General features: G+C 36.2%; 3 protein-coding genes across 4 annotated transcripts; 1 reads left to right on the forward strand and 2 right to left on the reverse strand.

The window, feature by feature from the left end:
* Positions 1–29: 29 nt before the first annotated feature.
* On the reverse strand, positions 30–2,762 carry LOC137737306 (vacuolar protein sorting-associated protein 20 homolog 2). Its single transcript, XM_068476751.1, has 6 exons — positions 2,473–2,762; positions 2,095–2,247; positions 1,824–1,976; positions 1,175–1,258; positions 501–642; positions 30–364 (listed from the first exon to the last, which is right to left on the reverse strand). Exons 1-6 carry the CDS (start codon positions 2,572–2,574, stop codon positions 339–341), a joined length of 660 nt encoding a protein of 219 aa, XP_068332852.1. The 5' UTR covers positions 2,575–2,762; the 3' UTR covers positions 30–338.
* A 1,672-nt stretch (positions 2,763–4,434) lies between these two features.
* On the forward strand, positions 4,435–6,243 carry LOC137712234 (RNA polymerase II transcriptional coactivator KIWI-like). Its single transcript, XM_068451347.1, has 4 exons — positions 4,435–4,612; positions 4,753–4,858; positions 5,865–5,887; positions 5,979–6,243. The coding sequence occupies exons 1-4, from the start codon at positions 4,478–4,480 to the stop codon at positions 6,033–6,035; spliced, it is 321 nt and encodes a 106-aa protein (XP_068307448.1). The 5' UTR covers positions 4,435–4,477; the 3' UTR covers positions 6,036–6,243.
* A 396-nt stretch (positions 6,244–6,639) lies between these two features.
* Positions 6,640–16,503, reverse strand: LOC137739446 (protein CHROMATIN REMODELING 24). 2 transcript variants are annotated; one of them, XM_068479027.1, is made up of 22 exons: positions 16,302–16,503; positions 16,090–16,191; positions 15,188–15,966; positions 14,964–15,094; positions 14,820–14,874; positions 14,199–14,324; positions 13,442–13,549; positions 13,262–13,317; positions 13,094–13,184; positions 12,296–12,433; positions 12,121–12,198; positions 10,444–10,656; positions 10,263–10,334; positions 9,456–9,536; positions 9,253–9,371; positions 8,935–9,046; positions 8,346–8,414; positions 8,148–8,242; positions 7,789–7,920; positions 7,581–7,646; positions 7,354–7,486; positions 6,640–7,135 (listed from the first exon to the last, which is right to left on the reverse strand). In XM_068479027.1, exons 1-22 carry the CDS (start codon positions 16,420–16,422, stop codon positions 6,962–6,964), a joined length of 3,051 nt encoding a protein of 1,016 aa, XP_068335128.1. In that variant the 5' UTR covers positions 16,423–16,503; the 3' UTR covers positions 6,640–6,961. The 2 variants fall into 2 exon arrangements, with proteins under 2 accessions (XP_068335128.1, XP_068335120.1); XM_068479019.1 differs by having other exon boundaries at positions 16,090–16,194.
* Positions 16,504–16,743: the final 240 nt, after the last annotated feature.

Consider the following 16,743-nt stretch of genomic DNA (forward strand, 5'->3'; position numbering starts at 1 on the left):
ACTGAAATAATTTGCCATGGGCAGCACAATTAACAAACAAGTTTCATCCCAGAGTATTCACATTCTTGTTTCCCATTGTTTGTTCAATGAAGAAAGACCGATGTCGGTCAGGGGGAGGCAAAATATAATACATGTTGGACCAATGCTCTGTTTGGACTGGGTCCTGAAAAACACATATTTGTACAAACCAATTCGGGTAATCAAGAACGAGCACAATCAAAGTTATCCCAACTACATAATTTTTACTGGTTACTGAATCGTTGCAGAAGGGAGGAGGATCAATTGACGTTTGAAAACAGTTTGACCAGACGGCAACCTAATTCAACTGTTCAATCCAATCAAGCCACCAACGGTTCCTCCATCACTGCATATCCCCGAAATATTGTCAGGCATTTGCAACTGGGTTAACGAGCAATTAGCAGTTACCATTGTATGTGGGGGTGCTTGTTCTGTGTGTGTGTGTGTGTGAGAGAGAGAGAGAGAGAGAGAGAGAGAGAGACCTTTCGTCTTGGTGGAAACTTCATCAGTTGTAACCACATCAGGTGCAACTGGTACTTTGGTTGGTACATCAGGAAGGTCCAACTTCTCATTTTCTTGAGGAAGCACCGAAGCAGGAGCTGTAGGCAGATCTTGAACGGTGATCTGAAAAGGGAGCAGAGTTTCACTTTTAGATGAGATGAAATCAAGTGATACCTACCAGAATAGTACAACTAACAAGACAAGAAACAATCAAAAGAACGTTCATGCTATGATTTGATATGCAGTTTGTTCATTAATGATTTAATTGGTAATACAAAATCTGCTTGATCCAATTTCAACATAAATGAAGATCCGGTGAAAGACCTCAAATATATGGCATTGCATGAAAACTAGAAGGGTAATAGCAATATTGGTAATCGGATAAATGAAGAGCACCTAAGAGAAAAGGACTTACTTTCACCATGTTAATAAGTATGAAAAAAATGATTTTTACACAACAATCCTAGATACAACATGAGGTTTTCTAATAATCTCAGAAAGAAGTAATGAATTGTATGTTAATTACTACATAAAGTATTGAAACAGGAACAGATTGGCTACATAAAAAAGACTTAGAAGGGAAAACATGACAAACAGGAAGCAAAATAATCGTTAGGGTTTTGTGGACCCATTATTAGAATAGAAATGTCATTACCTGAGCTTCCAAGTTCTCTAATTCTGCTAAAATATCCTCTTCGTCTTCCGCTGATAATTTCTCCCCCAAGATTCCATTAATTTCCTAACAAAAAGAAAATCATGAGAGAAACGGCAGAATTTATTAAAAAGAAAAAACTGAGGAGAAGATGATAAGCAAAGAAGAAGACAAAGTTTAGATGTTAACTCAATTGTTTACAAAGACGTGAAAAATATATGGGACAGAATACACGCAAATGATGTTAAAAAACAGAGGCATAATTTTTTATGAGATCACAGCAGATATAGTATCAACAAGGGGGATGGGTGGGGGTTGAAAAGTAAACTTGTCAATAGGAAAAGAACATGTATAAACCTTACAAAACCGCCGATCTTTACAAACTCAACTTAGAGTAAACATTTTCTCGCTCTTGATTTATAATAAAAACAACAACAGAAATCCAATAAGAGGGAGGGGAAGGGGAAGAGGGAGAGCCTTGCACAGAAGGAGCATCATAAATTTCAAAACTTGGTGGACAAATGAAAATCTTCCCAAATTGCCAAAATGCGTTTGATAGAGATCCTCATTCTAAGAATGCAACCCAAGGAAACTTTGGTGCAATACCAAATAAATAAAACCAAAAAATATAAAGACGAGAAGTGAAGCTCACATCTTGGTATGCTTTAGCTTCATCAGTATCATCCATTAGCTTTTGCACGTCCTCGAGATTGATCTCACTTTGTAACGCTTTAATCGCATTATTACCAGCCTTCAAACTGTCGAATACCGCTTTCTGCTTGCTTGTCAGTTCGATATCTTGCAACTGAACCAAAGTATTTAGTGTCAACATGTTGTTTGCTTTCTCTGAAGGTAGACCAGGTCTTAAAGGAAATCGAAAGAAAGAAAATGGACATGTAGGGTAGGGTTGTGCAATTACATACTTGTTGCTCAACATTAATAACCCAGGTATCAACTTGCTTCAACAATTCTTCCTGTGCCTTTTTCTTCTTTAACGCTAACAAAGCTCTTTCCTTTTTCTTGTCACGAATCAAATCCCTTGCGGCTTGCTTTTCGGCTTCGATTACAGCTTCGAGCTGGGCAAAGTGGGATACAAGTGAACTCGATCAATGGCCAAATATTAAAAATTCCAAAAGTATATGCAAATTCAAAACCCCATTAAAAAAAAGAGGGAATTCTTCAGTCGACAAAAAATGAATTAAATTCTTCGTTTTCTGTTACCCATTTGAGATGAGAAGGAGAATTTATTTCTATTTGACAGGATCATCCACATGTAGATAATTAAGAATTAAGATTAAGACCTGTTGTTGGTACTGAGCAAGCTTGCGTCTCTGGGTCTTGAGAGAAAGAATCGCTCGATCAACCTCCGTGATCTTGGGCTTCTTCACGAACAAATTCCCCATCTATCAATCTTCTTCTAATCCGATAACTTCTTATACCATTTCGTGTTCGTTGAGAATTAATTACAATTCACTCACAATTATCTTCCACGGTGATTTGATTGGGTTTGCTTTGCTCCCTCCTAATTTCCCCACAGTAAATCTTCTTTCTCGCTCCGGAGTTCTCCGAGTACTCGTCTCCTACAGAGAGAGAGAGAGAGACAGGAGAGAGAGAGAGAGAGAGAGAGAGAGAGGGTTTTCGTAGGAAAGGCAGCTGTGATGTTCGACTCGTGACCGACCATACAGGAAAAAATTCTTTTTTTGGCCAATTACAAGCCAAAAGATGGGATCATGAGCAAAGGGTGATGATCCTTCTAACCAAACTCATCGGACTGTTGAAATTTTATCCAACAGTTACAAACAGAAGATCCCTTTAAAGTTATAATAATTGTAACCGTTGGATAAAATTTCAACGGTCCGATGGACTTGATGAGGATGATCCTCATCCTTTGCTCACGAGAGTATCCTAAACCCTAAACAAGCTGCGAATTCACATAATAGCCTGCCAGGTGGGCTAATATTATGCAACGGAGACCAAATTTTTTAAACCAAATTTGTAAACTAAATGATGTAGTTGTAGATGATTGGATTATTAATTAAGTGTCAATTAACGTGCTTGTTCTTTATTAGTGACACATTATTTGTTTGCAATTTAGTTTAAAAAACTAGGTCTTCTTTAACATTATTCTTCTATTTTTATATGTTTTAAGTTGGGCTCAAGTGTACACTTTTCTAATTTTATTTGGGCTGTCGTGCTGCGTTAAGGCCCAAGTAGGGTGCTGGATGGGCTGCAGGCCACGAGCCAACAAGCAGACAAGCGAAAACCAACCCTAATTGGGCCTGGTTTGAACAAATCGGAGTGTTGACCCAGCATAATAAGGCCCAACATGTTTCGTTCGGCACACCCCAGCTGAAGCTGGCTGTACTTTTTTTTACCGGAAAAAGGTAACACGTCATTGCACGAGGGGGTATTATAAGAACTCTAAGTGGCACGGCAGATATAATCTCCACGTTTGCGAGTTGATTAGGGCCTTGTATGAACAACGTTCGTACCACGTTGTTTTTTGGAGTTATTTATTTTGATTATTTGGTTTTGATTTTCAAATTTGTCTTGTTTTTTTTCATTCTTAACTGCGATAATCACATAATTTATACTGATTATAGGTAGAGACTTACTTAACCCCCAAGTGATAATAGGATTAGGTCTCCTAAATCTTATTGAATTCTCTCCTAAATTTACACATTCACACTCATAGAATGGCTTTATTCATAACACTTAGTAATCACGATTCCCTATATGGTCCTCTAATGTAGCATCAGCAAAAAATGAAAAATTGAGGGTGTTTCTCTAATCCTTTTAGCTTGATTTCTTAGTCACATATCGTATCACTAATAGTTTATAAAAGAGCAAATGCCTATCCTTTTATTGACAATGGACACAAGACAAAAAAAGAAAAAAAAAAAAAAAACTAACAAAAAATCCTCAAAAACTTTGGTTTTAATCAAAATGACAAAATACATGTGTAAATGAATAATACCATGATAAACTTTTTTTAAAAAAAAATGTCTTTAACGTTAAAAATGAACAATACCAAAAATGTTTCTTTAAAACTCCCAAAAAAAATAAAAGCAATGTAGGCTGTAAGCTCCAAAATCCACAAGGGATTACAATGGAGTTTAAAAACTTAAGTTGTAGAGGTGGAGAAGACTGGGCTTTGGGATTTGGGCTTTGGAGTGTTTGTTGGGAAAGGATGAGGGCCCGGCCCATGTTATTCTTTCTATTCTTCCTCTCGTTGAAGTGACAAAGAAGAGTAGAAAAAGTGTGAAAGCGGCGAAGTCGAAAGAAGCTAAAACAGCGAGGAAGGGAATGTCGGGGAGAGGGAAGAGAAAAGATGAGGACGATCACGCTTCCGACGGGGACTCTGAGGGCCACCCGCCACCCAAGAAGGCCTCCAAGAGAAACTCTTCCGACGACTCCTCTGACGACATCACTGTCTGCGAGGTCACCACCCTCACCCTCTCTCTCTTGTTCTTCCTCTTTCCATGCATTGGCGCAATGTGCCATTTTATCTTTGATTAGGGTTAGGGTTTATCAGTGTGACTGGTACTGCTGTCTAATTTTAGGGTTTTGGGGATTTGTAGATATCCAAGAATAGAAGGGTAAGCGTGAGGAACTGGAATGGCAAGGTTGTGGTCGACATTCGCGAGTTCTATGTCAAGGATGGCAAGCAAATGCCTGGAAAAAAAGGTAACCTTTACTTTCATTTCTTTTTACTGTCTAATTTGCTATATTGGGTTTTTTGCATTTCGATCATATTTGGAGAATTTATGATTTGTTCTTATGGTTTTGGGAGTCTGTGTCACATTTCAAGTGGAAAAACGAAGGTGGGCTCTTTTTTAATCGTAAATCTAATCGATCTTAGTTAAAGAGAAATTCGAATCAGGAACGGAGAACTATAGTTTTCTCCTGTGTGTTATATATCTTAGAAATATAGTTGCCTCCACTAGTGCTCATGGGGTTCCATATAGTACTGAGACCAGTCAAATAAAGCAAGAGTCAGGACAAAGTAGAGGAGGTTGGGAAACACATGAAGTGTGTTCTAGAACGTTCATTGGGAGCAAATCTACGAAATTGGAATCCTCAATCTAATGTTACCAGACCACAACATCTTGTTTGAAGGGATTGGGGACTGCCACTTATTCTATGCAAGAGAGAAATCCTTTAACAAATTGGACTATGGGAGGTGGCAGATAGTGGGGTTGCCTGTTATGCACCCGAAGACAGATGCTGGTTGACAAATTCAAAGATTCTTCTTGTAAGCGTAATTGTGAGTTGATTTAAGAGAGCCATATTTTGGGAGAAGTAAACAAAAGTTATCTAGAAAGGCAAGGCAGGGAGGAAGGTCCAGTGACCCAGGGTGTCAAGATTTTCCTTTATGCCCAAGTTTTGGTATGAGGTGGGCTAGGGACAATGCTCCAGAAGGAATGGAAGGCCGACGGAAATGGTTTTCAGAATCGAGGGTTTACTAGAGCCCTGAAAATTCTAACTGGCAATATCTTAAGTTGCCATCAGGTTTGTGTCCGTTGGGGACAAGTAGAGAACTTATATTCTGCTAAGGCACGACTTAATTAAAAATCAGAGCAATAACTATTAGTTTAATGATAAAGCAATATTTATTTTCTTTTTAGCCTTAAGCATGCCTTCTGATGGATAACCGGTGCGTAGTTTCTGACTTGGTCGCTCTTGTTTTCAGGAATCTCACTGACGATGGATCAGGTTGGTGCCTGTCTTGATTGTTTCATTATTTTTACATTTCAATAGCTGGCTGCTGAGAGAATTCTCACCTAGTAGAGGTTTTCATGTGCAGTGGAATGTGCTACGGAATCACGTTGAAGAAATTGACAAGGCTGTTAACGAGACTTGATAGCTTAAAGCTTTGGTTTATATTACTAGATTATGTTGTAGCTTGATTCGGACGGCCGAAATTTTGTTTTGGGTGTCGGAAAGTGAAATCAGGTGCCGGTGTTTTGTATTTACCTAGAAGTGATAACTGGAAATTTGGAACAGTGCATGTAATGTAATGACTTTAATTATCAACTCTGTCAAGGAAAGGAATGGTTTGTGGGGGCTTATGATCGATCTATAATTTATCTTACCTGTACTATATATTAAGAAAACCCTCCTTGTCAAATTTTTGCCACTTTTTTTTTAATTTTGTCCTCACTTTTGAGACACTCTTGACAAAAAGGAGGGCAAAACAGTAATTTTGTACCCTTTGATAAAATGACAATCATATTCCCATTTTTTCTATTTTACCCTCACTTTTGATATACAATATTTACATAGAGGGCAAATGGTAATTATGTAATTAAGAAAAATATGCCCTTATTAAGAAATATCATTATCATTGTCTCATACTCTTTAAAAATTTGATGTTTTTTGGATGGTTTGAATGAACTGAAACAATTGCGCTTGAAGAGAACGTGGGAGGAGGTGTGCGGTTTTTCACACACAAAGTGTATGCTCTCTGCTAGTATTAATTAAAGAGGAAAATTGCTTCTGTTACATTTGTTAAAAAATAAAATGTCAAACAACTTATACCGAAATATAAAATTGTTTGTTAATCTATGTTTTTGCATAAGCATAGGAGACTTGTTGCAACCCAAAACAAATAAGGACCAGTCAGTCTCCAAGTATTAATGGAAAAATAAGAAGAGCAAGTAATTACAATGATAAAAGTTTCCCCGTTACAACGCTCAGATCTGTCAAATTATCTTATATCAGCGTCCCTTCGGAAACATCCGATAAAATTCGACCGACGTCGTATCTTACATCACCACTCTTCTTGTCTTATATCATCACTCTTTGGAACTCCCCAGTTATATCATCATTCAGTTCCAAGTCGATGACATTTCTCTCATTTCCTTGCGCTTCCACTTTTCCAAGTCTATAAAGCTCCGCATTCAGTTCACCAATTTGCTTTTGTATTTTCTCCCCCTTATCTGGTAATCTTGAAACCATTGCCTGAATGCGTTGTTAATCACAATGGCAAATCAATTAGTAAGAATTCCGACTATCATGCACTACTGAAAAAAGAAAGAAAGCTAAATTCAGAATTACACTCTTTAACTGATTTTACATCCCTTTCTATCTGATTATTTAGACTAAACTGAATAGATTCTGAACATCTTCACCGGAAACTGGGCATAAATTGCTAATCAAAGAAGACTTTGTAACAGTACCTTATTTGCAAGAGTTTGTGACAGCCTGTTGATTCTCTGTTTAATCTCTGATTCTGTCAATTTATCCGCGTCAATCGGTGAAGAAGGCTTCTTGTTTATGTTTACATCCTTTGGCTTGAAAGCATATTCAGCCCTGTCAATGATGCAAACCAGAAATTTCATCACATGAAAAATAACTTACCTTTTGTTCTCAAATTACATAAAAGCCATGATTCGTAGAGCTCTACCCATTCACATTGCGTTCTTGTAAAGAACTTGAAAATGAACTTCCCGCTGTTGAAGATCCTCTGATTCTGTGCCCAGAATAGTAAAGTAAACCAGTGAAGATTTCAAAATTCAAAGAAACAGACATATAAAAAAGAAAAACCAATCTGTTGTTACGAACCATCAATCAATGAACCTAAATAAAAAGATAATGAAATAAATGGGTTTCACCTTTCAACTTCCTCTTCTACCCCTACGGCGACAGGTAGAGGTGCTGTCTTGGAGAAGAGTAAACTGTGATGACTGACTCCTCCTATACCTTGAGTTTCCAAGAACTCGATATGGGACTTGAAGTACTTGTCCCTACAGTAAATAGTAGAATGACAAGTAAATGATGAATGTAGTTTCTACTTTCAAAGTCGCGTCCAAAAAGGAAATGCTTTTGAACACATTTGAGATACAAACATCCTTGCTAGTACTTGAAGGCTTACTGTTTAGTTATACTAACACTATAGCATCAGGTCACAGTCACAGAAATACAATTACAACTGTTATTATCAACACTACTGCATACAAGTAATATTCCGTACATTGTGTGCTGGCGATCGTGCTCCTCATAAAGTTGCTGCTGCGTAAGGGATACATCAAAACCTTCTTTTGGGAGACTGAAAAGTTCACGAAGATCCTAAAACAATAAAAGAACTTCAGTATAGAATGTCGCATTCTACTAAGGTTAAGAATCTGAAATTTCTCATTATAGCAACAATTACAACAACTTTAGAATTCACCTGCTGACTAAAGTACCGAATCTGTTCTTTATGCTCGGTTGCAGTTTTAAACAATCCGCCCTTGTATATCTAAACAAAATGTTAGAGAAATTAATATGAAGATGTTATACAACATTAATCAAATAATGAAGTAGAAGTGAACCACATGCAATAAATATCCAAACAGGCAGATAAAGGAAATGCTATCACACCACAGCAAATGAGGTCCGATAACATCGTTGTGTCAAACACATAGGTACTTAATCATATAAATAACTATGCTTAATGTCCTGAAAAACCTACAGAAACCCTACTACAGGACCCAGTAACACTTATCTGAGCATTGTCAAATAATGAAGTAGAAGTGAACCACATGCAATAAAAATATCCAAACAGGCAGGTAAAGGACATGCTATCACACCATAGCAAATGAGGTCCAATGACATTGTTGTGTCAAACGCATAGATATTATCATCATTTAAACAACTATGCTTAATGTCCTGCAAAATCTACCTAAGTGCTCATACAGGACCCAGTACACTTATCTAAGCATTGTTAAATCCTGCATTCATACTGTTGAATATAAATACCTTGGAAAGCAATCTCTAACCTGTTTTCTGTATATCTTTTCTTCAACAGTCCCACAAGTCATTAATCTGTATACAATGACATCCTTATTTTGTCCAATTCGATATGCACGATCCACGCTTTGGTTATCTGTACTGCAAACATAAGAACCATAACAACAAATTAGGTACCACCGCTTACACAATTAACATCCTTGTTAAGTTAAAATAAAGATACAACTAAAAGAGTGCAAATAAATGCAAAGGATATATTGCTCACACATGAATCAAAACTTAGTGAAGAAAAAAAAAAAGCATCTTTGTAGAAAACCATCAAGAAAAAAAAGAGTATAAGAGAACACCTTGGGTTCCAAGCAGGATCAACCACTATCACACGATCTGCTCTTGTAAGCGTGAGGCCCAAACCACCTACTTGAGATGTCAGGAGAAATATGGGAGCTCCATTACCTTCTTGGAAATCCTACTCATAAAACCAACATGATTTCAGGAACAATTTGAATATTATCCTTACCACTTTTGCTGATTTAGATGATTTAACACTTACATTAACAACCGTCATTCTGTCAATAGCTTTTGTGGTTCCATCAATGCGTACGAACTTGTAACCATGGGATACTAGTGATTCCTGTAAACAAACAGTTATCCATGAATAATTAACTTCACTAATTTGAGTCTCAAAAAATATACTTTGAGATATATTTTTAAATAATCGAACTAGACTATTCAGGAAAGTATGCCCTCAATTTCATATTGCTTCTGCATCAAACTCCCTGCTTGTAAAAGATGTCATCAAGTCAAAATCACAGGCATGGAATTCTCCATGAGAAGCTTGGAACTGAAATTATCTTATCCAAGTCAAGAGAGGTTGAATATTTGACCATTCTTGAACATTTATATGCCACTGCATCACTAACAAGTAACCACACAGAAACCTAATGATTCCAAACCTTGAATATTTTCTCAAACAATTTCACCCTCTTCATGAAGTACTTCACAACAATTTAACTTGTTTAATAGTATAAGTTATGTACCAAGTATTTGCTTATAAATTTTTTTTTTAAAAAAAGTAGTTGAAATTTAACATAGTGATAGCTGCTCGAATAAGTGTTTTCAAACAAATTCTTTTTTTCTATTAAAATTAACAACTTTTGGGAAGCTTAGCCCTATACGATTAAACTTGGTGAGCAACTAGTCGGCATCCAAAAAGTCATCCAGAATTGCACAAATTTCAAGAAATTAATCACTTTTCTAGCAAGGAAAACATTGAAATGTCCCATGAAAGACCATGTAATTAAATACCCCAAAAATTCATATCATTAGTTTACTAGTAACATTATTTTAAATGGCTAACCTGAATAAGATTAAGCATCTTTCGAGTTTGAGAGAAGATAAGAACATTATGCCCCTGAGGAATTAAGTTTTCCTGTATAAAAGATCATTGAACACCATTCCATTTAAAATAACGTCAGCAAACACATGAAAACATTAAAAACATCAAATCTATAAAGACATCAGTCACATCACACAATTACCAGTAAAGACAATATAAAAGATATTTTGCATGACAGGTTGGCATGCTTTTCATCAAAGTCCTCCTCTCTCTCAGCAACATCGGCAATGTACATTGCCAATTTTTCTGCCATGCAAGTTTCATCTGGCTTTAACATTGAATCCATCTCTTCTAGTACATCTTCAGCTGCTCGCTTTGTCAATAGAAGTGGATGATCACATATTTTCTTCAGGATCTAGTTCATATCAAACAGTCCTTGACAATTAGTATGATCAAAAGAGAACTGACAACCTAAAGTATTATCTTCTTTAACTATGGCTAAAGACCATAACAGGTTTAAAACATGGAGAGCGACAACCATGTTTGTCCTGGACTCCTGATCCAAAATCATCAAAGGACGGACTGGCTTAAAAAAAAAACTAACATGAAGCAAAATTTGAATTTCTTCTACAAAGAAAAGATACTTATTTTTCCAGTAGTTAATTATAGCTTACTTTCACATTTAAACCCTACCTTCACAAAAGTTTATTCATTGTGTATGTATTTTATTATACAAAAACCACAATCTATTTTCATCCCAACATATCCAACTACCCCAAGCAGAGTATACGAAACAACAGCATGAAACCTAGAAATGTGACCCCGCCTACCAAAATAGATAGATAAAGAAAAATTCTGACACTGTTAAAAAAAATTGAAAACAAGTTCTTGCACAATTCCTTTGCGGCACACCATTAAATTACTTAGTGTGATACAGTACTTTAACTTCAGATACACAAATCAAGCTCCAAAAAAGAAATTAAAGATAATTCAAACAATCATTATTAAATATTCATATTCTCTCAAAATAATTCGAAAAATCAATTAATAAATGCCAACAAAACCAATAAAACAGACCGATTCTTCTATTTTCATTAAACTATAAGAAAAGCAATGGGGCTAGTGGCTAGTGGCTATTGGGAAGCTCAACACTTGTGATCAAATTCAAAGGAGAAGTCCTTTTATTCGCTTCTCTCCCCATTGGTGCAGTTTGTGTAAAGCTAAGGAGGAGAGTGTTTAACCACATTTTTCTTCATTGTTCTTACATGATTCAACTGTGGTGGAAATTGTTTCAGGAGGTTAGAGTTAGTTGGGTCATTCCAAAGGGTTGTTTCGAGCTTCTAAGCACCAATTTTGAGGCTCTAGGAATTGGGAGGAAAGCTAAAGCTTTGTGGGGTTGTCTGGTGTCGGCAGTTTTTTGGAACATTTGGTTGGAGCGTAACAAAAGAATTTTTGAGGATTATACTGGTGTGGGGGTAGCAGATCTATGGGGAAGAGGAAGATATTGGGCAGCCCTCTGGGCTTCAGTTTCGAATGATTTTAAGAATTACTCTCTTTCTCACATACTGTGGGATATGTTAGCAGTTGTAAAGTGATTTTGGTTGAGGTTTTCCTACTTGTAATCAGATCCTATTGAGAGATTTTCTTGTTCTGTTCTTGGTGGATTTCTTATCCACTTCTGTGTATTTCACTTTTCTTTTTTAATAAACTGTTATAGTTTCTTCTCAAAAAAAAAAGAAAGATACCATTCTAATAGTTTCAACTACACGGAAAAAACTCATAAAATAAATTTGTCATTTAACTGGATTTGGCTCTCCTCAGAACAAGCTACTTTAGGGATAAGCAGTAAAAAGGACTAAGAACTATAAACAATTTGTACCGTAAGTGCAGCCAACGGAGAGCCATCAAAAGCAGAAAGAACCAGCTCACTCTTTAGAAAAGCTTCATAAAGTTTCCGCTACACCACATAAATGATCAACTTGATAAACATTCAAATAATACCTGAATCTACTTTGAAGGATTAAAAGAATATCATGGAGCATAGCAAATCAAACCTGACAGCCGGTCAATCTCAACCAAACAATGATTTCATTCTTTTTAGAAAGTTTGGCACTTGTTTGGTCACTGTCTTCATTAAATACCTCATTCTTTAAGCGACGCAGAAAAAAAGGTTTAATACGTTCTCTTAGTTCCTGTAGTAAAATGTACGGATATTTATTGTTAATGTCAGACATCATAGAAACATAGTTTGTAGCAATATATAACAAGTAATATTATCAGACAACTAAAATAGTCAAGAATTTAGAATAAGTAAACAATCACGAGTAAAACTGCATTCAAAGGGTCAGCGTATAAAGACTTCCCATTTACAAACACAGAAAATCTTGTATGCTTGCAACGTCACCAATGAATACTGCCTATTTCTACAATGCATCGGTTACGGTCAATGAAAACATGATTAGATTTATAAATTTAAATTTAAACCATTGTTGGTTAAACATTAAGATTCAAACAATCTAAGATTCTAATATTTTCCAAACATTAGAATGTTTGATTCTATAATTTGTCTGCTAAACTAGCAGAAAAGGACACCTGAAATGTTCGACATAGGTTGTCATCAAACAATTAGAAACCTTTAAGAGTGAGACTGAGGCCAAAATAACACCGTATCATACACTGATTCCTATTGGTTCAGTGTCACTATAACTACATTCAATAACTTGATGCAGGAGATACAACATAGGCAAACGACTGAAACAATTTGGTCCATAACATCGTAATATGGACACCAAAAAGAAATTACATGATATCAGGTCACACAAAGCATAAAAAAACATTTATGGTGTCATTACCTTTGCAACCGTTGAACCAATATGCTTTTCCCTATCCGAAGCATTTTTCTCATTTCCACGAAGAATGAGAGACTCAAACTGTTCCTTAAAACTGAAAAAAGTTCAATAGTTTTTATACGGAAACAGATAAATAACTCAAGGCAACCAGAATGTGGAGGAAATTATTACCATTTCTTATCACCCAGTAGCTCAGGGCAACAGAAGTTGAATAAGGCCCACAGCTCCTATTTTGAAAGTGAAAAGTACAAATTATGTCTAGGTTTTTGTTTAAAACATAAACAAAAACAAAAAAAAAAAAAAAAAAAAAAAAAAAAGAATAAGGAATAATATGGCACATCCGAATCTGACCTTCAGATTATTTTGCAATGGCGTGCCGCTAACAATAATGCGATGGGCACAAGGTATCTCAAGCAAACTTTTGGCTCTTTGTGTACTAGGGTTCTTTATGAGATGCCCCTGAGATGTAAATAGGTCCATCAAACTAAAAGTTATCATTATGCAAGGAAATAAAATTCTTACACAAATAAATTAGGTTGTCTCATGCACTTTTCAGATAAAGAAATCTGGTTTCCCTCACAGGCAACTTAGTACTTTACAAGTATAATTTGGTGTGTTGGATGCGTTTGAGTACAGGAGTGAACATTCAATTGATATAAGCAAGGAAATTGATTGGGTGAAACACCAGGGTATGAAATTCTTCAAATGTACAAACTAACACAAGGTCATTTTGTTAATAATTTCAAAGATATCTATATATCTGAAAGAACAATTGTTCGAAAGTATCAGCAAAAGCAATAAAATTTCTTGAAAGATGACACTTCTAGAAAAAAAACGGAAATACTAAACAATCAATAATTCACCAATTAAATATGCATGTTTTATCAAAGTTCATCCCCGATCAATATGTGACGTATACAAGGAAACACGCCTTCTCTTAGACGGGGGACCCTGCACTATGGTATGTGAGAGGCTGTTGAGTAATTGAGATGACTAATAAGCTTTCTTTGGCATGATGATAATTAACAGAAACTATAATGTTCCCTTAGGAAAAAAAAACAGTAGCAGTCAATTACTCAAAGAAAGTACCAACCATAAGCAATCTCACCTCATCAAGTATCATATAATCCCATATGATATCTTCCCTACCATCATCATGAACATAGTCATCCCCTCTTAAAGATTTTGAGTTAACCCGCACAATATCATAAGTTGTGAGAAGAATGCCTTTGTCCTATGAGAAAAACAATGAAAAGTGATAACAGAATCATATGGAGTTTAAGCATAGTTCTTATTACAATAGAAAAAAAGTGCAGCCAAAGTCGTACTACAAGTTTACTCAAACTACATTAGTTAAATAATGTGGATCGCATCATGATGCTTCATTCTGTGGTCATCAAAGATTTTAATGATTGCATCAGCTTCTCTCCATTCCTATATTCATGTTGAATTCAAAAGAAAAAATGGCATGTGCATAGTTAAACATGTTGTTTGCTAATAAATATATTGCATCTCGGATGAAGTTCATGAAATTTGTTTATGGTTTCTGAGTTTTTTTCTGTGTTTTGGCCCTTTTGGGTTGGTCTTCTTGACCAACCTCTTTGTTGTTTTTCTCTACTCTTAATTGAATTGTTCTTTATGAAAAAAGAAACAAAAATGTTGACTGTGATTTTGATTGGACAAAAAGACACATCAATCACCTGATGTATTTATATTGTAGAGGAATTACCTGAAGTACATACTGAAGCTCATATTTTCGTGCTTTAGCGCAAGTCCCATAGTATCTACATAGAAGCACAAGCAAATGATTACTATTTGGCTTTCTTACATACATGATAAATTAATCATATAAAACAAGACCAGCCAGCCTCACTCTCTTATCTTGTCAGTGAGACCCACAGATGATAATTCTTTAATCCAATGGGAAAGCAGTGTTTTAGGGGCCACAAGCATAACTCTTTTAGTCAACCGTGAATGAAATAATCCTGCTAAGAAGCTGCAAATCTGCAATAAGATAGAACCAGTACCTATAAATTATACAAAAGAAGAAAAAGGGCACCAAAATAACGTATCTGTTAAAGTATCCTCTTTCTGTACCTGCATTGTTTTTCCCAAGCCCATGTCATCACCTAAGATTCCACCCTTTCCCTGACAATGCAAAGACCATAGCCACTTTAAGCCATCACGCTGATGGGGAAACAACATCGTCGCAATCTTCCCAGGCAACTTGTAAGTAGATGTGAGACCATTCAGAGTAATAGAACCATCAGTCGCCATAGCACAATCATCAGTAGAATCATCGATCACAATAAGCTCATCAGATTCATAGCGCTCTTTAACATTACCACTCTGCCTCCCTGATTCTTTAACTATCTTAATGTCACTCAAAAAAACACACCCATCCTCATCACCAACCTCTCTTTTTCCCACTTTAGGAACAAGGGGACGGGCCACAGTTTTTGGTTTTTCATCCACCCATAAAGTTTCTCTTTTCTTTTGACCATCATGTTTCGTAGGCAGGCTGCCTCCTTGAGGTTCACTCGGCAAATAAGCATCTGCCTCCTTGCCTTTGGTTTTAGACACATTAGAACCTTCAACCATGTCCGCTTTTCTAGCACCCCTCCTCTCAATTGACAGAAACTCAAGCCTCGAGCTCAAGTCATCAAGAATATCCCTAATCTCATTCCCGCCAGCATTGGCACTAGTCCTACTCGGATTTCTTTTCGGCACTGCCGGTGATTCATAACCAGCAATGCCAAAAACGTTGGGCTCATCAAGCACTGGTTGTTTGTCAGCATGATCACTGTCGGCCCCATAAGAAACTTTACAGAGACGGCGTCTACCTTCAATCTTAACCTTTGAAGGTTTTTCTTCTTCTAAAATTGATTCCGTAAACGAACACAAAAACGCAATGTAAGAAAAAAAAATCAAACAATTCGGGTTTTGCAGTCACACAAGCATTTAATCAAACAGATAGTGGGCAAGAGAAGAGCGCTTACCAGGAGAAGAATCAAAATCAGCGAGTGAGAAATGAGGAAGGTTGTGAACCCATTGGCCTTCGATCGGTGGCTTCACCTCCTCCATTTCCACTTTATCGCCCTCTGCTGATTACCCAACAATAAAATAACAAAATAAAATTAACGAAAAATAAATATAATAAAGAAAAATTAAGGAGGGAAGAGAGTAAAGTGTTTAATAGGGTTAATAATACCGGCGGGTGTGGAAGAAGGATTGGCAGCAGCAGCAGCAGGAGGAGAGAGGAGGTCTTGAAGGAGGCGATAGTGGCTGTCGTTTAGACTCTCTGGTTTTTTGCCGCCTTTCCTCTCCGCCATTTCCAAAGTAAATACGACAACTTTTTAAATTTTATTTTTCGTTTTTAATGTTTGCTGTCTTTCCATACATGGAGCTTTTCATTCTTGCTTTTGACTTTTGAGTGCCACTTTCAAATTTCAACGTTTGTAATTTGCACTATTTTTAATGTGGGATTCATCCATATTTTGTTAAACATATCGTTAGTTTTTAACAAAAAAAAAAAAAAAATAATCGTTAGTTTTGCATTTGCATAGTAAAACCTTAATAATTTAATGTTTAATAAATTAATAACTTCATTAAATAACGTGCTTAATTAATAATTTGCTAATTATAATATAATA

Source organism: Pyrus communis, chromosome 1 (assembly GCF_963583255.1).
Source record: "Pyrus communis chromosome 1, drPyrComm1.1, whole genome shotgun sequence".
Taxonomy (NCBI): domain Eukaryota; kingdom Viridiplantae; phylum Streptophyta; class Magnoliopsida; order Rosales; family Rosaceae; genus Pyrus; species Pyrus communis.

Excerpts from the sequence above, each read along its gene's own strand:
- LOC137737306 (XM_068476751.1), bottom strand. The coding sequence starts at position 2,574 with ATGGGGAATTTGTTCGTGAAGAAGCCCAAGATCACGGAGGTTGATCGA. Across the intron at positions 2,248-2,472 it reads TTGCTCAGTACCAACAACAG|CTCGAAGCTGTAATCGAAGC; the intron begins GTCTTAATCTTA and ends CACTTTGCCCAG. Across the intron at positions 1,977-2,094 it reads TTATTAATGTTGAGCAACAA|TTGCAAGATATCGAACTGAC; the intron begins GTATGTAATTGC and ends ACTTTGGTTCAG.
- LOC137739446 (XM_068479019.1), bottom strand. The coding sequence starts at position 16,422 with ATGGCGGAGAGGAAAGGCGGCAAAAAACCAGAGAGTCTAAACGACAGC. Across the intron at positions 13,185-13,261 it reads CTACTGGGTGATAAGAAATG|TTTTAAGGAACAGTTTGAGT; the intron begins GTAATAATTTCC and ends AACTTTTTTCAG. Across the intron at positions 9,047-9,252 it reads GATCCTGCTTGGAACCCAAG|TACAGATAACCAAAGCGTGG; the intron begins GTGTTCTCTTAT and ends TTATGTTTGCAG.
- LOC137712234 (XM_068451347.1), top strand. The coding sequence starts at position 4,478 with ATGTCGGGGAGAGGGAAGAGAAAAGATGAGGACGATCACGCTTCCGAC. Across the intron at positions 4,859-5,864 it reads GCAAATGCCTGGAAAAAAAG|GAATCTCACTGACGATGGAT; the intron begins GTAACCTTTACT and ends TCTTGTTTTCAG. Across the intron at positions 5,888-5,978 it reads TCTCACTGACGATGGATCAG|TGGAATGTGCTACGGAATCA; the intron begins GTTGGTGCCTGT and ends TTTCATGTGCAG.